Source organism: Callithrix jacchus, chromosome 22 (genome assembly GCF_049354715.1).
Source record: "Callithrix jacchus isolate 240 chromosome 22, calJac240_pri, whole genome shotgun sequence".
In the NCBI taxonomy this organism is placed as follows: Eukaryota; Metazoa; Chordata; class Mammalia; order Primates; family Cebidae; genus Callithrix; species Callithrix jacchus.
The window spans coordinates 39,165,951-39,192,656 of NC_133523.1; the positions used below are offsets into that span (position 1 = coordinate 39,165,951).

Genomic DNA, 26,706 nt, shown 5'->3' on the forward strand with positions numbered 1-26,706 from the left:
AGCCAAAGCGAAGAAGGCAGCTCCTGCCCCTCCTAAAGCCGAAGCCAAAGCGAAGAAGGCAGCTCCTGCCTCTCCTAAAGCCGAAGGACGCGCGGGAGGAAAGATGGAAGACTATCAGGCTGCGGAGGAGACTGCTTTTGTTGTGGATGAAGTGAGTAACATTGTAAAAGAGGCTATAGAAAGCGCAATTGGTGGTAACGCTTATCAACACAGCAAAGTGAACCAATGGACCACAAATGTAGTAGAACAAACTTTAAGCCAACTCACCAAGCTGGGAAAACCATTTAAATACATTGTGACCTGTGTAATTATGCAGAAGAATGGCGCGGGATTACACACAGCAAGTTCCTGCTTCTGGGACAGCTCCACTGACGGGAGCTGCACCGTGCGATGGGAGAATAAGACCATGTACTGCATCGTCAGCGCCTTCGGACTGTCTATTTGACCTGCAGTCCAGCCTGTGACCTTTCTCCTTTGTCTCTAGTTCATCCTCTAAACACCAGCCATGAATTCAATGAACTCTTTTCTCATTCTCTTTAAGTGTGTTTTGTGGCACTCTCAAAATGTAGAGAAAAAAAACCAAATGACCACACTGTGACGTGAACCGCACCGAAGTCAGATGAGTCTCCCTGCAGGTCACCGGCAGACTGTGTTGCCACTTGTCTTAACTCTGAATATTTCTTTTCAAAGGTGCTAAAATCTGAAATCTGCTAGTGTGAAACTTGCTTTACTCTCTGAAATGATTCAAATACACTAATTTTCCATACTTTATGCTTTTGTTAGAATAAATTATCCAAATCTAAAAAAAAAAATAAATAAAGGCCAAGGAGGCAGTGTTGAAAGGTGTCCACAGCCACAGAAGAAAGAAGATCCGCACGTCACCCACCTTCCGGCGGCCCAAGACAGTGCGACTCCGGAGGCAGCCCAAATAGCCTCGGAAGAGCGCCCCCAGGAGAAAGAAGCTTGACCACTATGCGATCAGGTTTCTGCTGACCACTGAGTCCGCCATGAAGAAGATAGAAGACAACAACACGCTTGTGTTCATTTTGTGGATGTTAAAGCCAACAAGCACCAGATCAAACAGGCTGTGAAGAAGCTCCATGACCTTGATGTGGCCAAGGTCAGCACCCTGATTCGGCCTGTTGGAGAGAAGGCCTATGTTCGACTGGCTCCTGATTACGACGCTTTGGATGTTGCCAACAAAATTGGGATCATCTAAACAGTCCAGCTGGCTAATTCTAAATATATGTATATCTTTCCACCATAAAAAAAAAGTAATGAAAAAGCGTAATGTATTGGTGCCCAGCCCATATAAGCACACACTTTTTTTTTTTTTGAGACAGAGTCTCACTCTGTTGCCCAGGCTGGACTGCAATGGTGTGATCTCCACTCACCACTCCACCTCCCGGGTTCAAGCTATTCTGCCTCAGTCTCCCAAGTAGCTGGGACTATAGGCGTGCACAACCATGCCCAACTAATTTTTGTATTTTTAGTAGAGACGGGGTTTCACTATGCTGGCCAGGCTGGTCTCAAACTCCTGATCTTGTAATCAGGCTTCCTCAGCCTCCCAAAGTGCTGGGATTACAGGTCTGAGCCACCACACCCGGCCAAGCACACTCTTGTAATCAGCCCTGAATGGGCCATACACAGATGCTCAGACAGAGTTGTTTAAAATAGAGAAAAATTAGGAGTGGGGATTAGCTAATAAAATTTGGAGGTGGGGGTGGGTGGTGTCAAGCAGCCTGAAAGAGCACAGACTTGCTGACATCTCAGCCCTGCCACCTCTGAGCTGTGGGGCCTGCTTAGGTGATCACCCTTGATTGAAGCTGTTTCCACCTCACAGACAAGAATCTTGACAATTAGCTCAAGGTGTACCGAAAGGATTCCAAGAGAATACATGTCAGCCGAGGGGTGTGGGACCTGGCGCACACTCAGATCGTGTTGGCCGTGATTCCTGTTGTTGTTCAGTGTGGGGGAAGAAAAAGCCCTTAGCATCAGCCTGAGCAACATAGCAAGACCCTGTCTCTTTCAAAAACTAAGAAATTAGCTGGGTGTGATGGCACACACCTGGAGTCCCAGCTGTTAGGGAGGCTGAAGAGGGAGGATTGCTTGAGCCGGGGAGGTCAAGGCTGCAGTGAGCCATGATCATACCACTACACTCCAGCCTGGGCAACAGAGTGAGACTGTGTCTCAAACAAACAAAAACCTTAGGAAATAATATAGCAAAACAGCTAAAAAAAAAAAAAAAAAAAAAAGCTCATGAGGCCGGGCATGGTGGCTCACACCTGTAATCCCTGCACTTTGGCGGGTGGATCACCTGAGGTTGGGAGTTCTAGACCAGCCTGATCAACATGGAGAAACCCTGTCTCTAGTAAAAAATACAGAATTAGCTGGGCATGGTGGCGGCTGCCTGTAATTTCAGCTACTCAGGAGGCTGAGGCAGGAGAATCACTTGAACCCGGAAGGTGGAGGTTGCAGTGAGCCGAGATTGTGCCATTGCATTCTAGGCTGGGCAGCAAGAGCAAAACTCCGTCTCAAAAAAAGAAAAGCCTAATGATTGCTGATGTAGTCACTGATCCCATTCTAGACTAGAGCAGAACTGCCTGCCTGGTGTCCTCCAAGAGCGTCACACAGGACGCTGAGAAGCTGTGCGGGAAAGAAACCTCCCCACTCTGTTGAGTTGCAAAGCTGACACGTGTGCCTCAAAAATTCCTGCCAGGTGCCCTAGGCTTCTCAGTCGTGGGTCCCTGTCCCTCATCGTCTCCACTTCACCTCCCCTCCCCACAGCCATGTAAAGACTTCAGATTTTCTTATATGTCACCTTTTTTTTTTTCCTGCTGCAAGCAGCTCTGCATGAAAATTATTTTTATCTTTCCCTTCGTTTTTACATAAGAGGTAGCCTGTTTTACACGCTGTTCTCCTCCTTTTTTTCATTAACAATATATCTTCGAAATCTCGCCACGTCAGTACATGAGGGAGCTTCCTTCAGAGAGACGTTTTTAATACAAGTCACACTGTAGGCTAAGTTCCTTTCTTAGAACTAAGCAGCGTCAAACATCAGTTCGGGTGGTAGCTCAGAGACCATCTTGACTGCAGTTCTTAAAATGGAATTCAGGGTTTGTTTTGAGGGGCCCATGAACTCCCTGTAGCTTGAGGCTGATTATATGGAAACGGCCTTTCTAGATAGCGGGTGGTATCTGTGGTTTTGAGCACATGTGGTTACCTGGAGTAGGAGGTGGAGCAGGAACTGGGTATATAAAGGAATGGGGTGGGAGGGAGAGTTTATTATATGTCTTCTCATATATTTAACAGTTTTCTGAACCTGTGAATGCAGAATACCTATTTGGGGTGGGAGAGAGGATTTAATGTCTGTTTTCTTGGTTTACTCAAGTATATCAGAAAGCATCAGAAAGGCCCAGTCTCTTGCAGGCCTGATGCATGGCTGAAGGGCTGCAGCCATGAGCCCTCTGAGAGGGTCCACAGAGCTGTGGGTGTGGATACACACAGATGTTCTTTGGGGGACTGGGGATCTGGAATCCAAAAAGGCCTGGCCTTGTTTTATACATGGGGACCTGGAAGCCCAGAGGGGTTAGGCCCCACAGGCCCCACACTAAGCCAGGGGCCAAGCTGCCTGTGGGCATCCCAGCTTCACACCCTCCCTTGGTATATCCGCCACAGGCCACACACTAAGCCAGGGGCCGAGCTGCCTGCTTCACACCCTCCCTTGGTGTATTTACTAAAAGAGGAGCCTCTGTTGGAGGCATTGGTCTCACAGAGATTGCCAGTTCCAGACCTTCCCCAGCAGTACGTATCAAGGCCTTCTTGGGATTGTAGCAGATGGTTCAGCTGGGCCATGGCCCCTGGGACCCTGGACCCCAGGGACCCTGGACCCCAGGGTCTTGTGGCTTCTACAGGCAGAAGCAAGTCCGTCTGCCTGATCTTGCTCCTGATCAGGGCTCAGCAGGGAGGCACCCCACCCACACTAGAATTCATGGAGTGTTTTTCCACTCCAAAGTTTTTTGTATGCCAAAAAGTAACAGTCATAGCTGAAACTTCCAAATCACCTATTGGGTATGTACCAGGCTCCATTCTGAGGAATGTGTGTGTGTGTGTATTTCATATAAACATATATGTATAATTTAATGCATTTAATGCTTATAAACTACCCTGTGAGATAGGCACTGTTATTATCTCCATTTCAGCCATTGAAGTTGACCACTGTGGTCACAGTAAGTAGCAGAGCCCGGCTTCAGACAAAGATATTGGAGTTTAGAGGCTGGGCTCTTAACCTGTTCTGCTATGTGGTTCTTTAGTACTATAATTAATAAGCACTTATATCATTTACTAATCACATGACTGTAAGCAACCAGGAGACCTCCATTAACACAGTAGAGGTTCACTTCTCTCTTATACACCCGTCTGAATGGAGGCAGATGAGGATTCTGAAATCTTCTGTGACCCAGACTCCTTCCTGCTGGTTGTTCCACCATTGCTAGGTTTTGCCCCTTATCCTCATAGCCCAAGACAGCTGCTGAAGATCCAGCCATCACATCCACATTCCAGGTGACAGGAGGGAAGAAGAAATCAAGAAGGAATATTTCTTCTTTTTAAGGACACTTTCTTTTTTTAGGATGAAGTCTCAATCTGTCTTCCAGACTGGAGTGCAGTGACATGATCTCAGCCCACTGCAACCTCCGCCTCCCAGTTTCAAGTGATCTCCTGCCTCCACCTCTCAAATAGTTGGGATTACAGGTGTCCACCACCACCCCCAGCTAATTTTTGTATATATATTTTTTCAGACGGAGTTTCACTCCTGTTACCCAGGCTGGAGTGCAATGGCTCAATCTTGGCTCACTGCAACCTCCGCCTCCTGGGTTCAGGCAATTCTCCTGCCTCAGCCTCCTGAGTAGCTGGGATTACAGGCATGTGCCACCATGTCCAGCTAATTTTTTGTATTTTTAATAGAGATGGGGTTTCACCATGTTGACCAGGATGGTCTCGATCTCTTGACCTCATGATCCACCCACCTCGGCCTCCCAAAAGTGCTGGGATTACAGGCTTGAGCCACTGCGCCCAGCCAGTTTTTTGTATTTTTAATAGAAATGGGGTTTCTCCATGTTGGTCAGGCTGGTCTCAAACTCTCGACCTCAGGTGATCCACCACGCCCAGGCCTCCTTTTGTCTTTGGTATCTGTTGTTGCTGCTGGTTCTCACTCATAATGTCTTGTTTTCTTTTGCACCTGGCTTATCTCTGTCTGTGTCCTGGGCATTATACTTGAAAAGTTATTTATAGGAATTTCAGGGCTAGGATGAGCATATTTTCCTACAGAGAGGATTGCCTTTGCTTCTGCTGGCTGCCTGGGGACATGACCAAGTCCTAGGTTTCCTTCCACCAGGTTCTGGGCCTGAGCTGCCCTGTCTGACTTCTTGTCCCAAGAATGGCTTTGTATACTTGGCCCTGCATACCTGGTGTGCAACTCCTGGGAATGGGTAGGCTGCCTGGTTCCCTCCTTCCTAGGGGTGGAGGCTTGTGCCTTGCTGGGTCTTAGTTTCCTGTAGGGTAGGTCTCTGGTTACCTTATATGTCATATATGCCCTGGGCTAGCATTTCTTTTCTTTTCTTTTTTTTTTGGAAACAGAGTCTCGTTGTGTGGCTCAGGCTGGAGCGCAGTAGCATGGTCTTGGGTCACTGCAGCCTCTACCTCCTGGGCTCAGGTGATTCTCCCACCTTAGCCTCTGAGTAGCTGCGACCGTAGGCATGCTACGTGCTGCCATGACTGGCTAATTTTTGTAGTTTTTGTAGAAGCAGTGTCTGTGTTGCCCAGGGCTCAAGCAGTCCACCCACCTCGGCCTCCCAAGGTGCTGGGCTTACAGGCGTGAACCACCACGCCCAGCCTAGGCTAGCATTTTTGTCACCTATGAAAACACCTAGCAGATGTCCTCAGGCACATGAAGAAGCTTATAGGGCCCCTTTACTTTTTTTTTTTTTTTTTTGCGCCTAGACCTGCAAATCCAAGATCCTTTACTACTACTACTTTTTTTTTTTTTTAGACAGTTTTGTTCTTGTCTCCCAGGCTGGAGTGCAATGGCACGATCTCGGCTCACTGCAACCTCCTCCTCCCAGGTTCAAGGGATTCTTCTGCCTCGACCTCCCCAGTAGCTGGGATTACAGGCATCTGCCATCATGCCTGGCTAATTTTTGTGTTTTTAGTAGAGACCAGGTTTCACCATGTTGCCCAGGCTGGTCTTGAACTTTTGAGGTCAAGCAGTCTGCCTGCTTCAGATTCCCAAAGTGCTGAGATTACACATGTGAGCTGCCACACTTGACCCAATTCTCCTTTTAAATTTGTTTGTATGTTTATTTATTTACTGAGGCAGTCTTGCTCTGTCATCCAGGCTGGAGTGCAGTGGTGCCATCTCAGCTCACTTGCAACCTCTGCCTCCTGGGTTCAAGCAATTCTCCTGCTCAGTCTCCTGAGTTGAGTAGCTAGAACTACAGGTGCCCTCGACCACACCCAGTTAATTTTTGTATTTTTAGTAGAGATGCGGTTTCACCATATTGGCCACGTTGATCTCGAACTCCTAAACTGGTGATCCGACTGCCTCGGCCTCCCAAAGTGCTGGGGTTACAGGTGTGAGCCACTGCGCCCAGCCAGATTATTTTTAAATATGTAATTAAATTACTATCTGCTATAGTTGCCCTGTTGTGCTGTCAAATACTAGATCTCCTTCATTCTTTCTGTTCTTATAGCCATTAACAATTCCTAGTTCTGTGCTTTTGAAGTGCTGGGATTCCAGATTTTTTCTTTTAAAAATCTTAATGTTTATTTTTAAAAATTTATTTATTTTAGTTCACCCGTCTGCACACTGAAGGGGTTCCAGATTCTTTTTTTTTTTGGACGGGGTATTGCTCTGTCTCCAGGCTAGAGTGCAGTGGCATGATCTTGGCTCACTGGAACCTCCACCTCCCGGGTGCAATTCATTGTCCTGCCTCAGCCTCCTGAGTAGCTGGGACTACAGGCGTGTGCCACCACACTCAGCTAATTTTTTTGTATTTTTAGTAGATAAAGGGTTTCACCATGTTGGCCAGGATGGTCTCGATCTCTTGACCTGATCCACCTGTCTTAGCTTCCTAGAGTGCTGGGATTACAGGCGTGAGCCACCGTGCCTGGCCAGAGGTTCCAGATACTTAGCATCCTCTCGCGGGGTTCTGGGAGTTGGATGGCAGGTTTCCCAGTCTGAGGTTTTGAGAGTCAGCCCCTGCAGCCCTGTGCTCACTGGCAGGTCCTGGAGGACTGAGTCAGGGGTCTGCATGCAGACCAGGGCACTGCCACCCCACCTGCACTGCCAAATAGTGGCATCTGGGCTCTCTCCCCAGATGTGGTCTTTGGGGACATCTTATCTTCTTGCCAGCCCTTCGACTATCTTCTCAGGGACTCCCTGACTTGGTCACCAGGTCCTGGTCAGGCGCTGCATGTGCTGAGTCAGAAGGAAGTCAGGTGGGTCTGTGGCGGAGAGCCAAGGCTGGGGGACTCACCACCTTGCTGCTTCTCTCCTCAGAATCTTCATCATCTGGGCCATTAGCAGCTGGTTTCGCCGAGGGCCAGCCCCTCAGGACCAGGCGGGCCCTGGAGGAGCCCCACGTGTCGCCAGCCGCAACCTGTTCCCCAAAGACACTTTAATGGTAACTGCCGGGTAGTAGGACAGAGTTGGGAGATGATGGGGCGAGGAGGTGCGGATTGTGGAGGAGTGATGTCAGCAGTCCGGACAGACCAGGTTCCTGCTCACTGGCAGGTCTAGGAAAGCAGGTCCAGGGTTGAAGAACTCTGGGTCCATCCCTGTCACATTAGACCTGTGCCACCCAAAGGAAAAAGCAAATACTTTTGGTTAAAATATCTAACCAGGGTCTTTGGATGTTATTTTCAAAAGTATGTTCAGCCTTTAAAGGTTGCAGAGGGAGGTGTGGGAGGGAGTGTGAGAGGTGGGGAGGGCAGGGAGCCAGCAGAGGCTGTCAGGAGGTGGGCACAGAAGGAGGGGAGACCTGCACTTCCATAGTGGACTTGGGCACCAGCAGCAGGGCTTCGGAAGCAAAACCGTTTAGACCTGTCACTTTCGACTTTTCTGAGCAAACATGGCCATGGGGTCTTGAGAAGGAAGGAAGTTCTTGTTGGCTCACCATGCTTTTTTTTTTTTAAGATGGAGTCTCATTCTGTCGCCTAGGCTGGAGTGAGTGCAGTGCTATAATCTCCGCTCACTGCAACCTTTGCCTCCCAGGCTCGAGTGATCCTCCTGTCTCAGCCTCCCAGGTAGCTGGGATTGCAGGCATGTGCCACCATGTCCGACTAATTTTTTTGTGTTTTAGTAGGGCTGGGGTTTCACCTTTTTGCCAGGCTGGTCTCAAACTGCTGACCTCAAGTGATCCACCAGCCTCGGCCTCCTAAAGTACTGGGATTTTAGGTGAGACCCACCGCGCCCAGCTGCTCACAGTGCTTTTTTAGTTCCAGACTGCTCTATCCATAAGTCTGTCTGCAGAGCTCTGACCAGGAAGGCCCAGCAGCCACAAGGGCAGGAGATCATTGAAGGAGCTCCTGCCCTTTCTGCCCCTAAATTCTTGTTGGCAGACTGGTCCAGGTGTTCTTTGTTCGTTGACTTCACAGGCTCAGACCAGGACAGACGGTCGAATGAGAAAAGGGAAAATATGTTTTCTCTGCTGCTCTTCCTCTCTCCTCTCCCCTGCCCTCTGTAATTACTGTTCCTCTGAGTGCTGACCGCTGCCATAGCTCTTCCTCTGTTCTTTAGCCAGCCTGCAGAGGCGCTGAAGAGCAGGCCTGACGCTGTTCCCTTCCCTCCTCACAGAACCTGCACGTGTACATCTCAGAGCACGAGCACTTTACAGACTTCAACGCCACCTCGGCACTCTTCTGGGAGCAGCACGACCTTGTGTATGGCGACTGGACTAGCGGGGAGAACTCAGACGGCTGCTACGAGCACTTTGCTGAGCTTGACATCCCACAGGTGAGGGACAGCTTCTGGTTTCTGGCCCCATGGCTGTTTGACTGGCACTGAAGGACCTTTCCTCCAGTCCATTCCTTTTTGAAGGCGTGTAGAATTCTGGCTTCAGGCTTGGGACCCTACCCTGGGCTCACATGCTCTGTGACCACAGGTGGGTCCCTGAGGTTTCTGGGCTTCACTTTCCCCTACCTGAAAAAGGTAGAGGCTGGGCACGGTGGCTCATGCCTGTAATCCCAGCACCTTGGGAGGCTGAGGCAGGCGGATCACCTGAGGTTGGGAGTTCAAGCTCTAGACCAACATGGAGAAACCCCATCTCTACTAAAAATAAAAATTAGCCAGACGTGGTGGCACATGCCTGTAATCCCAGCTTCTTGGGAGGCTGAGGCAGGAAAATCGCTTTAACCCAGGAGGCAGAGGTTGTGATGAGCTGAGATCGTGCCGTTGCACTCCAGCCTGGTCATCAAGAGCAAAAATATCTGTCTCAAAATAAAAAAATACAAAAATTAGCTGGGCCTGGTGGCAGGCCTCTGTAATCCCTACTCAGGAGACTGAGGCGGGAGAATTGCTTGACCCCCAGGGGCTGGGTCGCAGTGAGCTGAGATCACGCCACAGCACTCCAGTCTGGGCCACAGAGCGAGACTATCTCAAAGAAAAAAAAGAAAAAGGTAGATAGGGGTGGAATTGGCCCGGAACCCTCCCAGCTGCCTCTAAGGTTGTGCAGCCCTCAACTTTAAACCAGTGAAAGATTAGTAATTGTCCTGGGGATGTTTGCGTGTCACCAGTTTATCAGACAGCTCTGTTTCAAAATAATGTGAGTTTTGAGCAATTACTAAGTGCAGGGTACTAAGCTATGCTGACCTTTGGAAACCCGTGAAATAGGAACTGTGATCATTCTCATTTAACATATGAGGAAACTGAGACATAGGGAGGGAAAGTGACTTACCCAAGGCCACATCACATGAGAGATTCAAACTCAGGCTCTATGACCCTGGCCTCTCACAGCCCCAGGATTAAATCTTGCCTCCTCCAGGAAGCCCTCCCTGACCCTCAGAGCACTCAGGCTTGGTTAAGTGCCCTCTCTGGGTTCTCACACCTGCTGGGCTTCCCCATCCCACCCCACTCTGGGGCCTCCCTGGGACAGGTCTTTCTTCTCTATGGGACTGTGAGCCTTATGATGATAAGGCTGGGACTGCCTAGATCCCTTCTGTGTCCCCAGCACTGCCCAGTGTGGGACTGGGCCGAGAATCAACAAATACTGAACAAGGGAAGGGGACATGTTTTTGGGGCCTTCTTCAGCTGAATCCAAGACAGCTGCCCTTGTTCCTTTCTCCCCAGCAGGCCTTCTCCTCATCCTTGGGGTGGAGGGTGCATTCTTTTCTGTTTCTTTCTGGATGGCTAGAAGCTGAATGTGGACACAGTCATTCTTTTTTTTTGAAACAGAGTCTTGCTCTGTCAGCCAGGCTGGAATACAGTGGCGTGACCTTGGCTCACTGCTGCTTCCATCTCCTGGGTTCAGACTGTTCACATGTGTCGGCCTCCTGAGTAGCTAGGACTGCAGGCACCCAGGACCACACCCAGCTAATTTTTGTATTTTTTTTCTTTTCAGCAGGTGGGTTGCTACACACTCCTTAGTGGATTCCAACTTCCATGGCCACCATCCTAATTTTTGTATTTTTAGTAGAGACAGGGTTTCACTATTTTGGCCAGGCTGGCCTTGAACTCCTGACCTCAAGTGGTCTGCTTACTTTGGCCTCCCAAAGTGCTGGGATTACAGGTGTGAGCCACTGCGCCCTGCCATCATTCTTTTTGAGATGGGATCTTGCTGTTGCCTAGGCTGGAGTGTGGTTGCACGGTTACAGCTCACTGCAGCCTCAACCTCCTGGACTCAAATGATCCTTTCACCTCAACCTCCCAAGTAGCTGGGACAACAGGTTTGCACCACCATGACCAGCTAATTTTTTGTGTTTTTCATAGAGGTGGGGTCTCAACATGTTCCCGAGGCTGGTCTCAAACTCCTGAGCTCAAGCGATCCTCTCACCTCAGCCTCCCAAAATGCTGGGATTACAGGCATGAGCCTGTAATGAGTGGGCTGGGATGGGGAAGCCCAGCAGGTGAGAGAACCCAGAGAGGGCGCCCCACCTTGCTGGACACAGACTTTCTAACCTGCACTGAGACGTGCCTCCCACAGAGACCTCAAGCCCAGCCCCCAAGCCTTGCCCCAAGATCCAAGGAAGGACCAGGGTGTGGCAGGCCCAGCAGGGGGACCTGCTTCCAAGGCCTTGGATCTAAGTCGAAGCTTCAGGGGTCTGGGTGGACTTAAAAGGCTTGAGAGCTGGGCACAGTGGCATATGCCTGTAGGCACAGCTACTCAGGAGGCTGAGGAGGGTGAAGGACTGGAGCCCTGGAGTTAGGGCTGTAGTACACCATGATCACAACTGCAGATAGCCAGTGCAGTCCAGCCTAGACAACACAGCAAGACCCCGTCTCTAAAAACGGCAGGAGAGTGAGGCGAACACAATGTGGCCGAATGAATATGAGCTCTCCTCAAGGATCAGAGAGATTCAGCTCTGGGCTTTGTCTCCAGCCCCTGGACAACTTGTCTCCCTTCTTGAAGCCTCAGTTTCCTCATCTGTATCAAGTGAGAATAGTCCCTCTCCCCTGGGAGGCAAGGAGACTGGATGAGATAATGAGAAGGCTTGGGCAGACGGGCCAGCTGGAGGTAGCAGGGAGTAGTGCACAGTATCCCATAGACTGGATTTCCATCTGCATACTCGCCACACACTATGTGACCCCTTGGCATGAGCCCCGTTTGCCTCATCTGCAAAATGGGGTGGTAATGTGACCCATTGCATAAGGTCGGTGAATGTTACATGTGTGTGGATTATGGAACTTCTGTCTGAAGCGCCCAGGGCAGGGTCTGGCCCGTCATAGGAGCTCTGTGTCGGTGAGCTGCTTCTTCCTGCTGAGTGAACTCTTTTTTTTTTTTTTTTTTGAGACAAGAGTTTTGCTCTTGTTGCCCAGGCTGAGGTGCAGTGGCATGATCTTGGCTCACCACTGCCTCCATCTCCAAGATTCAAACAATTCTCCTGCCTCAGCCTCCCAAGTAGCTGGGATTACAGGCATTCGCCACCACGCCCAGCTAATTTTTCGTATTTTTAGTAGAGATGGAGTTTCTCCCTGTTGGTCAGGCTGATCACGAACGCCTGACCTCATGATCTGCCTGCCTTGGCCTCCCAAAGTTCTGGGATTACGGGAATGAGCCACTGTACCCGGTCTCCTGCTGAGTGGACTTAAGGAGAGCTTATTGGCTGAGCTGTGTGCTAGTGCTCTGGGTAGTCCCTGCAGTGGTGCCCTCGGGTCAGTGCTGTGGGGACCTTGCATCCTCCATGTGGGGTCCTGAGGCTCAGGGAGAAGCGGAGCTCACATGGCCATGACAGGTAGAGCAGGGGTCTGAGTCTCACTGACTCCAGCATTTAACCCTAAACCACCCAGCTACATGCCCCACCTTGAGCACTCAGTAAATAGCCAGAGAATTGAGGGGGAGGAAAGTGCTGGGGGCGGGTGTCAGGCAGGGCTTTAAAGTGTCCCTCATCCCAGGTGCCCAGCTTGCCCACCTGACCCGTCTCTTGCAGAGCGTCCAGCAGAACGGCTCCATCTACATCCACGTTTACTTCACGAAGAGTGGTTTCCACCCAGACCCCCGGCAGAAGGCCCTGTACCGCCGGCTTGCCACAGTCCACATGTCCCGGAGTAAGTGCTTTTCTGCAGCCAGGACCCACTGTCCGGGGGCCAGCATCCTGGGAGCTTCCAGGCTGGTGTGGTGGACAGTACATCCCAGGTTCAGGAGGGCAGGCAGGAAGCCTGTGCTCAGAGAGGGTGGAACTGGCAGGGCAGGCTCAAGCCTCACCCACCCTTAAAGAGCCCTGTGGACACTAAGCAGGGAGACCCACGGAGGAAGGGCTCGGGGAACAGAGAGGAACTGGCCAGAAAGAGCAGTTGGAGACAGGGACTCTTGGAGAGGAAGAGACAGACTTTACCAAGCTGGAGGAAGGGCCAGGGGTGGATTGTGCACCGTAGGGGCCTGATAGAAGTAGGTGCTCGAAAATAATTCACACCTGTAATTCCTGGTACCTTGGGAGACGGGGTGGGCGGATTGCTGGAGCCCAGAAGTTTGAGACCAGCCTGGGAAACATGGCACAACCCTGTCTCTACCAAAAAAGATTAAAAAATTAGCTGGACATGGGCCTGTAGTCCCAGCTACTCAGGAGGTTGAGGTGGGAGGATCGCTTGAGCTCAGGAGGTGAAGGTTGCAGTTAGTTGAGATCACACTATTGCACTCCAGCCTCGGTGACAGACCAAGAAACCTGTCTCAAAAAGATAAATAGAGGCCAGGCGTTGTGGCTCACGCCTGTAATCCCAGCACTTTGGAAGGCCGAGGCGGGTGGGTCATCTGAGGTGAGGAGTTTGAGACCAGCCTAACCAACATGGAGAAACCCTGTCTCTACTAAAAATACAGAATTAGCCAGGCATGATGGCACATGCCTGTAATCCCAGCTACTTGGGAGGCTGAGGCAGGAGAATCGCTTGAAGCCAGGAAGGGGAGGTTGCAGTGAGCTGAGGTGACACCATTGCACCCCAGACTGGGCAATAAGAGGGAAACTCTATCTCAAAAAAAAAAAAAAAAAAAAAAAAGATAGGTAGATAGATAAAATTCAAAGAATAGCCTGGGCAATGTAGTGAGACTTCGTCTCTACAAAAAATAATAGCCAGGTATGGTGTTGAGCACCTGTGGTTCCAGCTACATGGGAGGCTGAGATGGGAAGATCACTTGAGCTTGGGAGTTTAAGGCTGCAGCCAGCTGCGATTGCACCACAGCATTCCAGCCTGGGTGACAACAAGTCAACGTCTCTCAAAAAAACAATAAACTACCAGTGTTCGCAGCTACTTGGGAGGCTGAGGTGGGAGAATCAGCATGAACTTTGCATGGGACAAACATTCAAACCATAGCATTGTCCGCCCTCTTGTTTTCGGGAGGGCAATAATTGTTGGCATCTTTCTGCTTGCCTGGCTCTTTTTTTTTTTTTGAACAGGATCTTGCCCTGTCACCCTGGCTGGAGTGCAGTGGACGATCTCAGCTCACCACAACCTCCACCTCCCGGGTTCGAGTAATTCTTTCACCTTAGCCTCCCAAATAGCTGGAGCTACAGGCACACGCCACCACACCCAGCTAAGTTTTCTATTTTTAGTAGAGACAGGGTTTCACCATGTTGGCCAGGCGGATCTCAAACTCCTGACCTCAAGTGGTCTGTCTGCCTTGGCCTCCCAAACTATGGGGATTCCAGGCGTGAGCCACTGCACCCAGCCTTGCCTTTGTGACCTTTTTCCTTGAGTCCTCTCTCTCCTGATTGGCAGCCATAGAAATCTCTCACTGTACCTGTTTGAGCAGATCTGGAGAATGACCTCCTCAGAAAGCCCCCCATTCTCCTGACAGAATTCCATGTTCTCCACCCAGCTTTCATTTTATTGGCAACTATTCCAGACATTCCCTGTGGATTTGGTTAAGCTCCATCTGGCTGGTTTGGGGTGGCACATTAGCAGACGGAATTCTATTTGTATGTCTTATGTCTTTCCTACTTCTTTTAGTATAAAAATGTCCTAAAGGATGACAGTTTTTTTATCACCTATGCTGGATGAAGTGAAAAGTTGATGGCTTCTACATGGGTCCCCGGAATTGACTTGGAAAGGTCTTGTGGAGTTAGTTGAGCGCTGATCTGAGTGAGTGCGTCTGCAGAATGTGCTGTGTTGGTGTATCCCACCCAGCTGGCGTACATGTGGTGAGATCTTTGGAGAACTGAGCAGAGGTGGCTTGAGGGGGTGTGACCTACAGGGATGGCCTCTTAGATGCTTCCCTGCAGGGGACACACCAGGGGTCTGGGTTAAACAGCCTGATGCTTCAGAGGTCGCTCTGAAGGTGACCTAGCTGGGTGGCTCTTCACTGCATTTTTGTACCCCCGTTTGACAGTCACCTGATCACCCCGTTGATCTGAATCAATGGCAGTATTTTCTGTGGTTTTGTCTTTGTGAATGTGATCCATGTCGTCGTGTGGTGAGGTTTATTCACTGTCAGTCTGGTCTGTAAAACAGAAGCTGCAGCCAGTGAACCTGAAAAGGATACTAGGATCATCCAGGCCTTCCTCCCCAGCCCTGGAGCTGGGACCCTCAGAGCAGGGACACAGAAGGACTTGGAGGGAGCCACCTACCAACTCCAAGGTGAAGGAGAGTGTGGGTTCAGAAAAGTCCCCTTTTGGCTGGCCAAGGTGGCTCAGGCCTGTAATCCTAGCACTTTGGGAGTCTGAGGCAGATGGATCACTTGAGGTCAGGAGTTCAAGACCAGCCTGGCCAACATAGTAAATCCCTGACTCTACTAAAAATACAAAACTTAGCTGGGCATGGTGTCATGTTCCTGTAATCCCAGCTACTCATGAGGCTAAGGTGGAAGAATTGCTTGGACCCCAGAGGTAGAGGTTGCAGTGAGCTGAGATTGCGCCACTGCCACTGCAGCCTGGGTGACAGAATGAGACATTTCTTTTCTTTTTTCTTTTTTTGAGAGGGAGTCTCACTCTGTCACCAGGCTGGAGTGCAGTGCACAGTCTTGGCTCACTGCAACCTCCGACTCCCTGATTCAAGCTATTCTGCCTCAGCCTCCCAAGTAGCTGGAATTACAGGTGCCTGCCATTGTGCCCAGCTAATTTTTGTATTTTTAGGAGAGATGAGGTTTCACCATGTTGGCCGGGATGGTCTTGATCTCCTGACCTTGTGATCCGCCCGCATCAGCCTCCCAAAGTGCTGGGATTACAGGTGTGAGTCACCATGCCGGCTGTGAGACTACATTTCAAAAAAAAGAGAAAACCCCCCTTTTTCCCCAAAAGGCCAATAATATATATTCTAGAGCAACTCCATCCAATGGAGCTAGAATATGAGTCAGAGAAGGCATTAAAAGTAAAAAGAGGCCAAGCACAGTGGCTGATGTCTGCAATCCCAGCACTTTGGGAAGCCAAAGTGAGAGGATTGCTTGAGCCCAGGAGTTCGAGGCCAGCCCTGGCAGCATAGGGAGACCTCATCTCTACAAATGAAAAAAATTTTTTGAGATGGAGTTGCACTCTTGTTGCCCAGGCTGGAGTGCAATGGTATGACCTAGGCTCACCGCAACCTTTGCCTCCCAGGTTCAAGTGGTTCTCCTGCCTCAGCCTCCTGAGTAACTGGGATTACAGGCATACACCATCATGCCCGGCTAATTTCGTATTTTTACTAGAGACTGGGTTTCTCCATGTCGGTCAGGCTGGTCTCGAACTCCTGACCTCAGGTGATCCAGGCCAAAAAAATTTTTTTCTAATTAGCCAGATGTGGTGGTACCAGATTTGCTAGTATCCTCTGACTCAGGAGACTGAGGTAGGAGGATCACTTGAGCCCAGGAGGTCAAGGCTGCCGTGAGCTGTGATCAGGCCACCACACTCTAACCTAAGCAACAAAGTGAGACCCTGTCTCAAAAAGAAATGTAAATAAAATAATACAAAGGTAAGGCCAGGAACATGATGGCTCACACCTGTAATCTGTAATCCCAGCACTTTGGAAAGCCAAGGCTAGAGGATTGCGTAGCCTAGGAGTTCGAGACCAGCCTGGGCAACGTGGCAAAACCCCTCTACTAAAAATACAAAAATTAACCAGGCATGGTGGCCTGTAATCCCAGCTACTTGGGAAGCTGAGGTGGGGCATCATCCGAGCCCAGGAGGTCGAGGCTGTAGTGATCACACCACTATACTATAGCCTGAGTGACAGAGAGGGACCCTGTCTCACAAATAAATAACTAAAATATAAAGAGAAACCAGGAGATTACAGCTATTAGGGCAATAAAAGTATTGCCGTAATAGTTTTATTGAGGTCAACGTATTCTCATTTCAACATATAATCAGTATAAAAAGTGAGACCCTTTAAGTTTTTTTCCCCTTTGCACCAGTTTTCAGAATATAATGTGTGTGGTGAGGCGCATTGGCTCATGCCTGTAATCTCAGCACTTAGGGAGGTCAAGACAGGGGGATCACTTGAGGCCAGGAGTTTGAGACCAGCCGGGCCAACATGACAAAAAATACTAAAAATGCAGAAGTTAGGTGAGCATGGTAGCGAGCACCTGTAGTTCCAACTACTCGGGAGGCTGAGGCAAGAGAATTGCTGGAACCCAGAAGGCAGAGTTTGCAGTGAACTGAAATCACACCAGTGTATTCCAGTCTGGGCAGCAGAGCGAGACTGTCTAAAACATAAAAAGGATCTGGTGTGTGTTTTGTATCTCAGCACTTCTCGGTTTGGACCAGCCATATTTGCAGTGCTCAGTAGCTGCATGTGGCCAGCAACCCCCATACTGGATGGTGCAGCTCTAGGAGATTCTCCTCCAAGAAAGGGGGTTTTTCCTCCCCTTGGGAGCCAGGTCCATCTGGTCTGGATGCCTCCAAGCTACAGAATGTGTTCTCTGCCTGAGCCAAAACCTCTGTGCCCTGTGCCTCCTCCTCTGCCAGCCAGCGCAGCCCTGTGGGGTCCTCCCTTCCCTGGACAGTGTCTATCAGGTGTGGAGAGGAGTGGAGTATGTCCCCCTGGAATTTTCTCCAAGTCAACTCTTGGGTGCCTGCTTCTCCCCCTGGACACAGGAGGAAGATTCCCAGTGACTGAGTAATCACAGAGATGATGAGGATGGGCCAAGCGCAGCGGCTCAGCCCTGGAACTCCAGCACTCTGAGAGGCTGAGGCAGGTGGATCACTTGAGGTCAGGAGTTTGAGACCAGCCTGGCCAACATGGTGAAACCCCGTCTCACTAAAAATAAAAGATTAGTTGGGCATGGCGGCTCATGCCTGTACTCCCAGCTGCTTGGGAGGCTGAGGCAGGAGAATTGTTTGAACCCAGGACTCAGAGATTACAGTGAGACTCCATCTCAAAAAAAAAAAAAAAGATGAGGATGATGATTGTGCTGATAAGCAGCAGACCCTGGGCCAAGAGGAAGTGACATCACTCACCAGCGTCCCTTAGCTTGTAAGATTGCACCCAGAGCCCCTGCTGTTGGCCAGCTCTCTTTCCCCTTTCCCTGTCTTTCTCTGGTCCCAGGGGCAGGATGGAGAGTTGAGGGAGGGCAGACTGAGTTTTCCTTCGCAGCAGAAGGAACAGCTGAAAAGTCCCTGGGTGCGGTGGCTCATGCCTGTAATCCCAGCACTTTGGGAGGCTGAGGTGGATGGATCACAAGGTCAAGAGATTGAGACTAGCCTAGCCAACGTGGTTACATCCCATCTCTACTAAAAATACAAAATTAGGCGGGCGTGGTGGTGCATGCCTGTAGTTCTAGCTACCCAGGAGACTGAGGCAGGAGAATAGCTGGAACCTGGGAGGGGGAGGTTGCAGTGAGCCGAGATCACGTCACGGCACTCCAGCTTGGGTGACAGAGCAAGACTCTGTCTCAAAAAAGGAAAAATACTTCTTTTTGGGTCAGGTATGTGGCTCACGCCTGTAATCCCAACACTTTGGGAGGCCAGGGTGGGCAGATCACACCACTGCACTCCAGCCTGGGCAACAGAGCAAGATTCCAAAAAAAGAGTCCCCAGGCCACGGCAGAGGTCGAGGATGGAGCATGGGCACACACAAGCCCCTTCCTCTCTGGCAGTATTCAGACAACTGGCAGGGAGCCTGTGGCCAACCTGGCCTCTGCGAGAGGAAGTGAGGCCAACTCCTGGCTGGGGATTCACAGCCCCAAAGTGTTTCTCATGTTGGTTTCTCATGTTGGTGGCTTCGGGCCTTCTCTGGAACTGTTTGCTGCCTGTTTATAGTCACGTATTCAGTTGGTCATGACTGAGCCTGGGCAGGCGCTCCATTTGTGTTAAAACAGGCTCTGTACCTACCCACATCCCTGCATGGGGTTTGCAGACCGGTTGCAGGGATGGACAGCAGGCACGTAAAACACCCGGTAGGTAATTTTGGATAGTGGTGAAATGTGAAGTAAACAAAGTTGGCAGGAGCATGACTGCATAGCCTCAGTCAGTGGGGTGCCCAGGGAAGCCCTGTGGAAGAAGGACATTCTACCAGGGACCTGAACGCCACAGAGAAGCCAGCCACAAAGATTGTGTAGGGGCATGCGTTCCTGGGAGATGGGGCAGCACGCCTGAAGGCCCTGGGTCGGCATATTTGAGGAGAAGCGGAAGGTGGTGAGGGTTCAGAGGTCACCGGGGCTATGGTGAGTGTCGGATTCCAAAGCTGCAGGATGCCACGATCAGTCACTTGTTTTTATTTATGTATTTGTTTTTACTTTTTATTTTATTTATTTATTTTCTGAGAGGGAGTTTCACTCAGCCTCCTGAGTAGCTGGGATTACAGGCGCCCGCCCCCATGCCCGGCTGATTTTTGTATTTTTAGTAGAGACAGGGTTCCACCATGTTGGCCAGGCTGGTCTGGAACTCCTGATCTCAGGTGATCCGCCTGCCTCAGCCTCCCAAAGTGCTGGGATTACAGTGCCCTGCTGAGCTCCGGTTTCTGCCTGAGGCATTTGGTGATGGTGGCATCCCCATGATGATGGGGAGCTGGGATTGGTTGAGGTTTGGGGAGGCTGTTCTGGCATTCTAGGTCACGTTGATCTCTGCAGGTGAGTGCAAGGTGGATGCCAGGAGACCATGAGCTGCTGCTGGTGGCCAGGGGTCCAGGCTCTGGAGGCTGCAGATGCCGGCAGATCTCATGTCCCCTCCTTTCCCCACCTGTCACCCACAGTGATCAACAAATACAAGCGCAGGCGATTTCAGAAAACCAAGAACCTGCTGACGGGAGAGACAGAAGCAGACCCAGAAATGATCAAGGTAAATGGGCAGGGCTGTCAGGGCCTATAGGGACCAGCCAGGCCGTTCACAGCTCAGACCAGACCATTGGGGCTGTCATCTGTCACCACCACTGAGCCACTGTGCAGGCTCAGTGACGCCGCCTCCCCTCCCTGAGCACTGGGCTCCTCCAATGGTAAGTGGGGTCAGGAGGCGGCTGCCTCTCAGGGAATAGGGAGGATCCCAGACAAGGTTACCTGGGCCTACCCCATCTCTCCCTAAAAAAAGAGAGAGAAAAGAAAGAAAGAAAAGAGACTGCCCATGCTGGCTCACTCCTGTCATCCCAGCACTTTGGGAGGCTGAGGTCGGAGGATCGTGCTTGAGTCCAGGAATTTGAGACCAGCTTGGGCAACATAGCAAGATCCCATTTTCTTAGCCCCATTTTCCCACAAGGACACTTGCTCAGTCTGACAGCCAGGAAGTGGCAGGGCCAGGATTCTCACCCACACAGCCAGGCCCCACAGTCCAAGCTCAGCCTGGCACCAAGCAGGCAAATGAGAATATGGCTTTAATAGGAACTGAAGGATTAGTAGTTGCTGTCACTCCTGGTGGGCTGGGGAGCCGGGCTGTTAATCTGTGGTTAACCTGCAGTGGGCACTAAGAGCCTTCCTGTCTCCACGGGTGGTCCTGCATGGGAGGGGTGGTCCCTGCCTCTGCCTCTGCAGGCCTTGGTTTTCTGCACTGTGGAGTGGGAGGATCCTTTTGGTGGCCGGAAGGGTCCTGGGTGACAGAATCTCTAAGCCCAGGGAGAAGATCCTTCTGCCAGCAGTTGCTGTGGTGGCTGATGCTCTGCTGCCAGGGTTGTCGGGAGGTGGCTCATGCCTGTAATCCCAGCATTTTGGGAGGCTAAAGCAGAAGGATTACTTGCACCCAGAAGTTCAAGACTAGCCCAGGCAGCATAGTGGGAACCCCATTTCTCCCTAAAAAGAGAGAGAGAGAAAAGAAAGGAGGAAAGAAAAGAGGCTGCCCGTGGTAGCTCACTCCTGTGATCCCAGCACTTTGGGAGGCCGAGGTGGGAGGGTCGTGCTTGAGCTCAGAAATTCGCGATCAGTTTGGACAACATAGCGAGACTCCATCTCAAAAAAAAAAAATAATAAATAAATAAAAAGCAAAGATTAAAATTGTCATGGGAACCCTTGGAAGTGAGCAGAGGCTGATGGTGCCTGGGCACTTCCACCTGCCTCTGAGGCCCTTCCCTCCATGTCACCTCAGAGGGCTGAGGACTATGGGCCTGTGGAGGTGATCTCCCACTGGCACCCCAACATCACCATCAATATCGTGGACGACCACACGCCGTGGGTGAAGGGCAGTGTGCCCCCTCCCCTGGATCAGTGTAAGTTCCCAGCCCTGCCTGCTGCTTGCAGAGGCCTCTGGGAGGGTGCTTGGGGCCCATCTCCTTATCTTCTCCTGGCCCCGTCCCCCTCAGAGGAGGGCTCCACCCTCCCAAGCTCCCCACCCTGTCCTATCCCCTTCTCATGTCCTCTCCCTGTCCCACAGCCCCACACCCCTGGACTGACTGCCACACACCAGCATCGGTCCACACACAAGTCCCATCCAACCCACAGACAGTTTTCAAAAAATGTTTATCACTTTCCAACTTTGGAAATGGAGGCAGTATCACTTAAAAGCCACAATTTCTGGCTTATTTCATAAAACTGGGTTACATGGTCACCCATGGGGCAGCCGTGGGCTGGAGCTGAGCCACCACTGCCCTCTTCAGTGGGGAGCTGCCTACCCTTTGCATGTGATCCCCTTTGCTGAGGTTAGGGGGCCCCTTCGCTCCTCACAGTGTGGCCTAGAAATGTCCCCTATCCTCTATTCTCTGTAGAGGTGCCCTGTTGGGTCCCTCCAGACACCTGAGGCCTGTGGGTACCCTGGCCTCCTGCCTGGGCCAAACAGTGTCCCCCTGCCCCACGTGCTGCAGATGTGAAGTTTGACGCTGTGAGCGGTGACTATTACCCCATCATCTACTTCAATGACTACTGGAACCTGCAGAAGGACTACTACCCCATCAACGAGAGCCTGGCCAGCCTGCCGCTCCGTGTCTCCTTTTGCCCGCTCTCGCTCTGGCGCTGGCAACTCTATGCCGCCCAGAGCACCAAGTCGCCCTGGAACTTCCTGGGTGATGAGTTGTATGAGCAGTCAGATGAGGAGCAGGATTCAGTGAAGGTGAGTGTGGGCGGGGCTTCCTGGCGCCTTCCTGGGCGCATCGGGCCAAGGGGAAGTGCACCAGGCCTTGGCTGTGGGATCTCCCGCCTGGCACTCCTCTGCCCACAGTTTCACAACCTCCCAGGTCCCTTCTCCACAGTGAAAGGAAGTGGGCCTCTGGCCCTCTGGCTCTAGATGACTGGGGGTCCTCTCCCCAGGCTGTTCTGATGGCTTGGCCAGGCCCTTTGGGTCCAGACCCATCCCTTCCTCCTGTCTCAGACCTGGTCTCCCTGGCCATGGGCTCCGACTCTATGTCTCTGCCCTCTCACTGGGTTCTGAAGTGCTGGCCTGTGTCTGTGGCGTGAGGCTCAGCTTTGCCTCCTGGACTGTCATCACTGTTGGGTCTCTGCTGCTCACCCAGTGTCCCTTCATCCTCTCCCTGCAGTGCCCCCTCAGTCTCTGCCTCTTCCCCTAGTGCCATCTCCCTGTCTCTTCTGTCTCTGTGAGTCACCCTCCTCTCTGTCCCCATCTGCTCATCTCTGACCCAGTCTCCTCCCAGCTGGCCTACCCTCACCCTACCCTCTTTAGGCAGCCCCAGGGCAGGTCTCAGGACAAGAAGGGAGCCCCCTAGTGAAGGGGCTCTTGGGCAAGGGCGGGCTGTGCTCAAAGGTGTCCCCTGCAGGTGGCCCTGCTGGAGACCAACCCCTACCTGCTGGCGCTCACCATCATCGTGTCTATCGTTCACAGTGTCTTCGAGTTCCTGGCCTTCAAGAATGGTAGGAACCGGACCGGGGCCAGTGAGGGGCTCTGGAGGGTGGGGGACAGGGCTTGCCCCCTTCCTCTTCCCCTCCCTACCTACATGTCCTCCCCCTTCCTGGGGTCTCTCAGTCCCACTCTCCAGAGGCCTAGTGAGCTGGGGAGGGGCAGTGGCCCCAAAACTCCCAGCCCAAAAATTCCCATTCACCGGGTGTGGAGCTGAGGGAGGGGCTGGCCTGCCTCTGGGGCAGAGGACAGGCTGATACTGCCAGGAAGCGGGGCTGGGGAACTCCAGCGCCAGGAGCAGGGAAGCCCCGGAGCTGCTCCGCCACCCTGCCCAGCAGGCTGCCTGCCTCTGGAGGCAGCTCAGGACTGAGTGGACAGGGTCTGCCCGAGTGGGAAGGAGGAACACTGTGCCCCGAAGGTCCCTAGGTTCTAAGGCTGACAATGCTGATGGCAGCTTTTGAGGAGGAGCGGCCACGTACCAGGCACTGCCTTGAGGGCCTCCCCAGCTAGCTCCTTGAGCCCTACAGGAGCCAGAGGCTCAGGGATGTCACTTGCCCAGTTACATGGTTCTGAAGGGGCAGATGGTTCCAGCCCCAACTCTCATCTTCTAGGCCCTGCAGGCCACTTCTTCCTTCCCGAGAGCACCCCTGTCTGAAGGGGGTGGCCTGCTGTCCGCAGCTCCTGGAGGTGGCAGGAGGAACGAGTAGTCGTATTCCTGGTACTAAAATGCTATTGTTGGTGTGGTGGCGGCTCTCGCCCGTAATCCCAGCACTTTGGTGGGAGGATCACCTGAGCCCAGGATTCAGAGATGATCACCCTGGGCCACAAAGTGAGATTCTGTTTCTACGCAATTTTTTTTTTAATAATTACCTAGGCATGGCGGTGTGTGCCTGTGGGCTCAGCTACTGGGGCCGCTTGGGCCTGAGAGGTCAAGGCTGCAGTGAGCCATGATCACGCCACTGATCTCCAGCCTAGGCAACAGAGTGAGACCCTATTCCAAAAAAAGGATGCTCTTTGCTATTTTTTTTTTTTTTTGAGACAGAGTCTCGCTCTGTTGCCAGGCACCAGGCTAGAGTGCAGTGACGCAATCTCAGCTCACTGCAACCTCCGCCTCCCAGGTTCAAGCAGTTCTCCTGCCTCAGCCTCCTGAGTAGCTGAGACCACAGGCGCATGCCACCACGCCCAGCTAATATTTGTATTTTTAGTAAAGACTGGGTTTCACCATGTTGGCCATGATGGTCTCGATCTCTTGACCTCATGATCCGTCTGCCTCGGCCTCCCAAAGTGCTGGGATTACAGGTGGGAGACACCATGCCCGGCTGCTCTTTGCTATTATTGAGAGCTGCTATCTGGAAGAATTCAGTATCATACAGGCACAGGAGCTGGTGCTGACCCCAGCCAGCCATCTACCCACTGTCCTGGGAGACAGGACCCTTCTGCCTTGGAGCTGGCTTGGTTGGGGTCCAATAAGAAATGAGGCATGAGAAGGCTGGTTCCTCACCCAATATCACGCAGCAGGGGGCGCAGCCATCACTTGGCACAAATGCTGTGTGGCCTCCCTGGTCTAAGGAGGGGCTTGGGCCCACCCGTCCCCACCAGAACCTGGTCTCCAGACCCATTCTCAGTTGGGACGGGGGTCAGTCTGAGGGGTAGGGGAGAGTGGAGCGAACCTGTGGAGTGATTCAGAGCTCTGGAATGTGGGGGAGCTCAGGGATGGGGCAGGGTGCAGATGGGCCAGAATTCACAGCCCTCACTCCCTGAGTGCAGAGCTGGCTTTCACCCTGCAGGCCTGCAGACCCGGCTCTACCACTGTGCTACAGACATGGTGGCTCAGCACACATGCTTCCATCTGGAGTCCTGTGGCTGCAGTTAGACGCTCAGCCGAGCAGGGTCAGAGAGGGGTGTCTATGGTGAGACTGGGGCTTAGAGCTAGGAGCTCACTAATATGGATCCCTGGCAGCATCCAGGCGGAGCACTGGAAGAAGCTCCAGACTGGAGCCCTTGTCTGTTTCCTGAGCCAGTTCCTTCACGGTGTCAGGGTGGGGGCCTGGAGGAGGTGGTCTCAAAGCGCATGCACAGATTTCCTGCCCAGGGGAAGCAGGCTGGCACCACAGCGCAGCACTGACCCAGCATTCCTCCAGATTCTGCCATGCCAGGCCGTTTGGCCTCAGGGAAGCAGCTTTCCTGACCAGCCTTCAGCACCTGGCATGTGGTGAGCCCCATCCATGGCAGCAGTCACTGTCACCATCAGTCGGGGGACTGCACCCTGGGGTGCTGGGTGCTGATGTCTTATGGGAGGACTCCAGGGGTGCTGCCTATCTAGTGCCCTGGGGCCACCCGATGAATGAGAGCACCTCCCTGGGAGAGAAGAGTCTTGTTCGGCACCCGTCCTGAGGACCCAGCCCCGCCCCGGGGTGTGAGGAGGCTGCAGGCCAAGGGGGCCTGAGGGAGCTGAAGAAGGGTCTCTGCAGCTCCTCAGCCTCCCGTTGCCCCCACCCACTGTGCGCAGATATCCAGTTCTGGAACAGCCGGCAGTCCCTGGAGGGCCTGTCTGTGCGCTCCGTCTTCTTCGGCGTTTTTCAGTCATTTGTGGTCCTCCTCTACATCCTGGACAACGAGACCAACTTTGTGGTCCAAGTTAGCGTTTTCATCGGGGTCCTCATCGACCTCTGGAAGATCACCAAGGTCATGGACGTCCGGGTAAGGCTGGGGCGCCGTGCTGTCTCGGGCTGGGGCTGCAGGGGTTGGGAGAGGATAGTGTGGCCCAGCCAGACCCTGGAGCTGGCCCCTGGGGGATTCCCAGCACGCGCCTCACTCCCAGGACTGAGGGGATTTTCTCACCAGGGGATTTCTTGGGTCACACATGGGGCAGGGGAACTGGGAACGGTGGGGAAGGGCAGGGGCTGGTTCTGGCTTGTGGAACAGGAGACAGCCTGGCAACTGACCACGGCCACCCCCTTGTCCACAGCTGGACCGGGAGCACAGGGTGGCAGGTATCTTCCCCCGCCTGTCATTTAAGGACAAGTCCACGTATATCGAGTCCTCGACCAAAGTGTATGATGATGTGAGTGTCCGCACAGTGGGCCCCTCGGGGTGGCCTCCAAGTACCCACACGCCCCTGAGAGACCCAGGGGTCGGCCATATCCCTGCTGGGCCCACGCTTTATGGCCTGCGTCCCATCCTCTGTGTCCCCCACCTGCCATAACTGCTTCCTGGTGGAGTCCAGAGTCCCCAGGACTACCTGGAAATTCCCCCTGCCCAGCCTGCCAGACCAGGTGTGATGGGTGAGGGTGGGGAGCAGGGCTGCCAGGCGGGGCCGAGGCGCTGGCTAACAGCCCCACCCTGTGGCCCCACAGATGGCGTTCCGGTACCTGTCCTGGATCCTCTTCCCACTCCTGGGCTGCTACGCCATCTACAGCCTTCTGTACCTGGAGCACAAGGGCTGGTACTCCTGGGTACTCAGCATGCTCTATGGCTTCCTGCTGACCTTTGGTGAGCAGCACGGCAGCCCCAGGAGAGAGCAGACCCCCTGCTGGGCGGGGCTCACAGCCCAGTGTGGGAGACAGACAGACCCAACCCCAGACAGGGACAACCCAGGGTGGGCAGAGCTGGGAGGTGGGGAGCCCAGAGGGCACACATGGTTCCATCTGGGGTCAGAGAGGGCTTTGGGGAGGACATGAACAGTATGCTTCAGTCCCCATCCTCGGGGGAGCTTGCATCTTGGGATCAGGACGAGTAAACTCTCTCTAACAGTAGAGCTGGGTGCAGTGGCTCATACCTGTTATCCCGACACTGTGGGAGGCCAAGGCAGAAGGGTCACCTGAGCCCAGGAATTCCTGACCAGCCTGGGCAACATGGCAAGGCCCAATCTCTACAAAAAAACACAGACAT

General features: G+C 52.5%; 1 protein-coding gene and 1 pseudogene across 5 annotated transcripts in view; both read left to right on the top strand.

Moving 5' to 3' along the window:
* CLPTM1 (CLPTM1 regulator of GABA type A receptor forward trafficking) overlaps positions 1-26,706 on the top strand; it is a 39,496-nt gene that overhangs the window by 11,289 nt on the left and 1,501 nt on the right. For all 5 annotated transcript variants that reach the window (XM_008988231.5, XM_035283589.3, XM_035283590.3 and 2 more), the window contains 10 exons: positions 7,559-7,682; positions 8,855-9,013; positions 12,643-12,760; positions 19,802-19,887; positions 21,118-21,238; positions 21,830-22,074; positions 22,736-22,829; positions 25,325-25,515; positions 25,784-25,879; positions 26,172-26,307. In XM_008988231.5, coding sequence (XP_008986479.1) covers positions 7,680-7,682; positions 8,855-9,013; positions 12,643-12,760; positions 19,802-19,887; positions 21,118-21,238; positions 21,830-22,074; positions 22,736-22,829; positions 25,325-25,515; positions 25,784-25,879; positions 26,172-26,307 — 1,249 coding nt within the window. In that variant the 5' untranslated portion in view covers positions 7,559-7,679. The remainder of the gene's footprint in view (positions 1-7,558; positions 7,683-8,854; positions 9,014-12,642; positions 12,761-19,801; positions 19,888-21,117; positions 21,239-21,829; positions 22,075-22,735; positions 22,830-25,324; positions 25,516-25,783; positions 25,880-26,171; positions 26,308-26,706) is intronic.
* On the top strand, positions 88-820 carry LOC100403051 (dynein, light chain, Tctex-type 1 pseudogene; annotated as a pseudogene).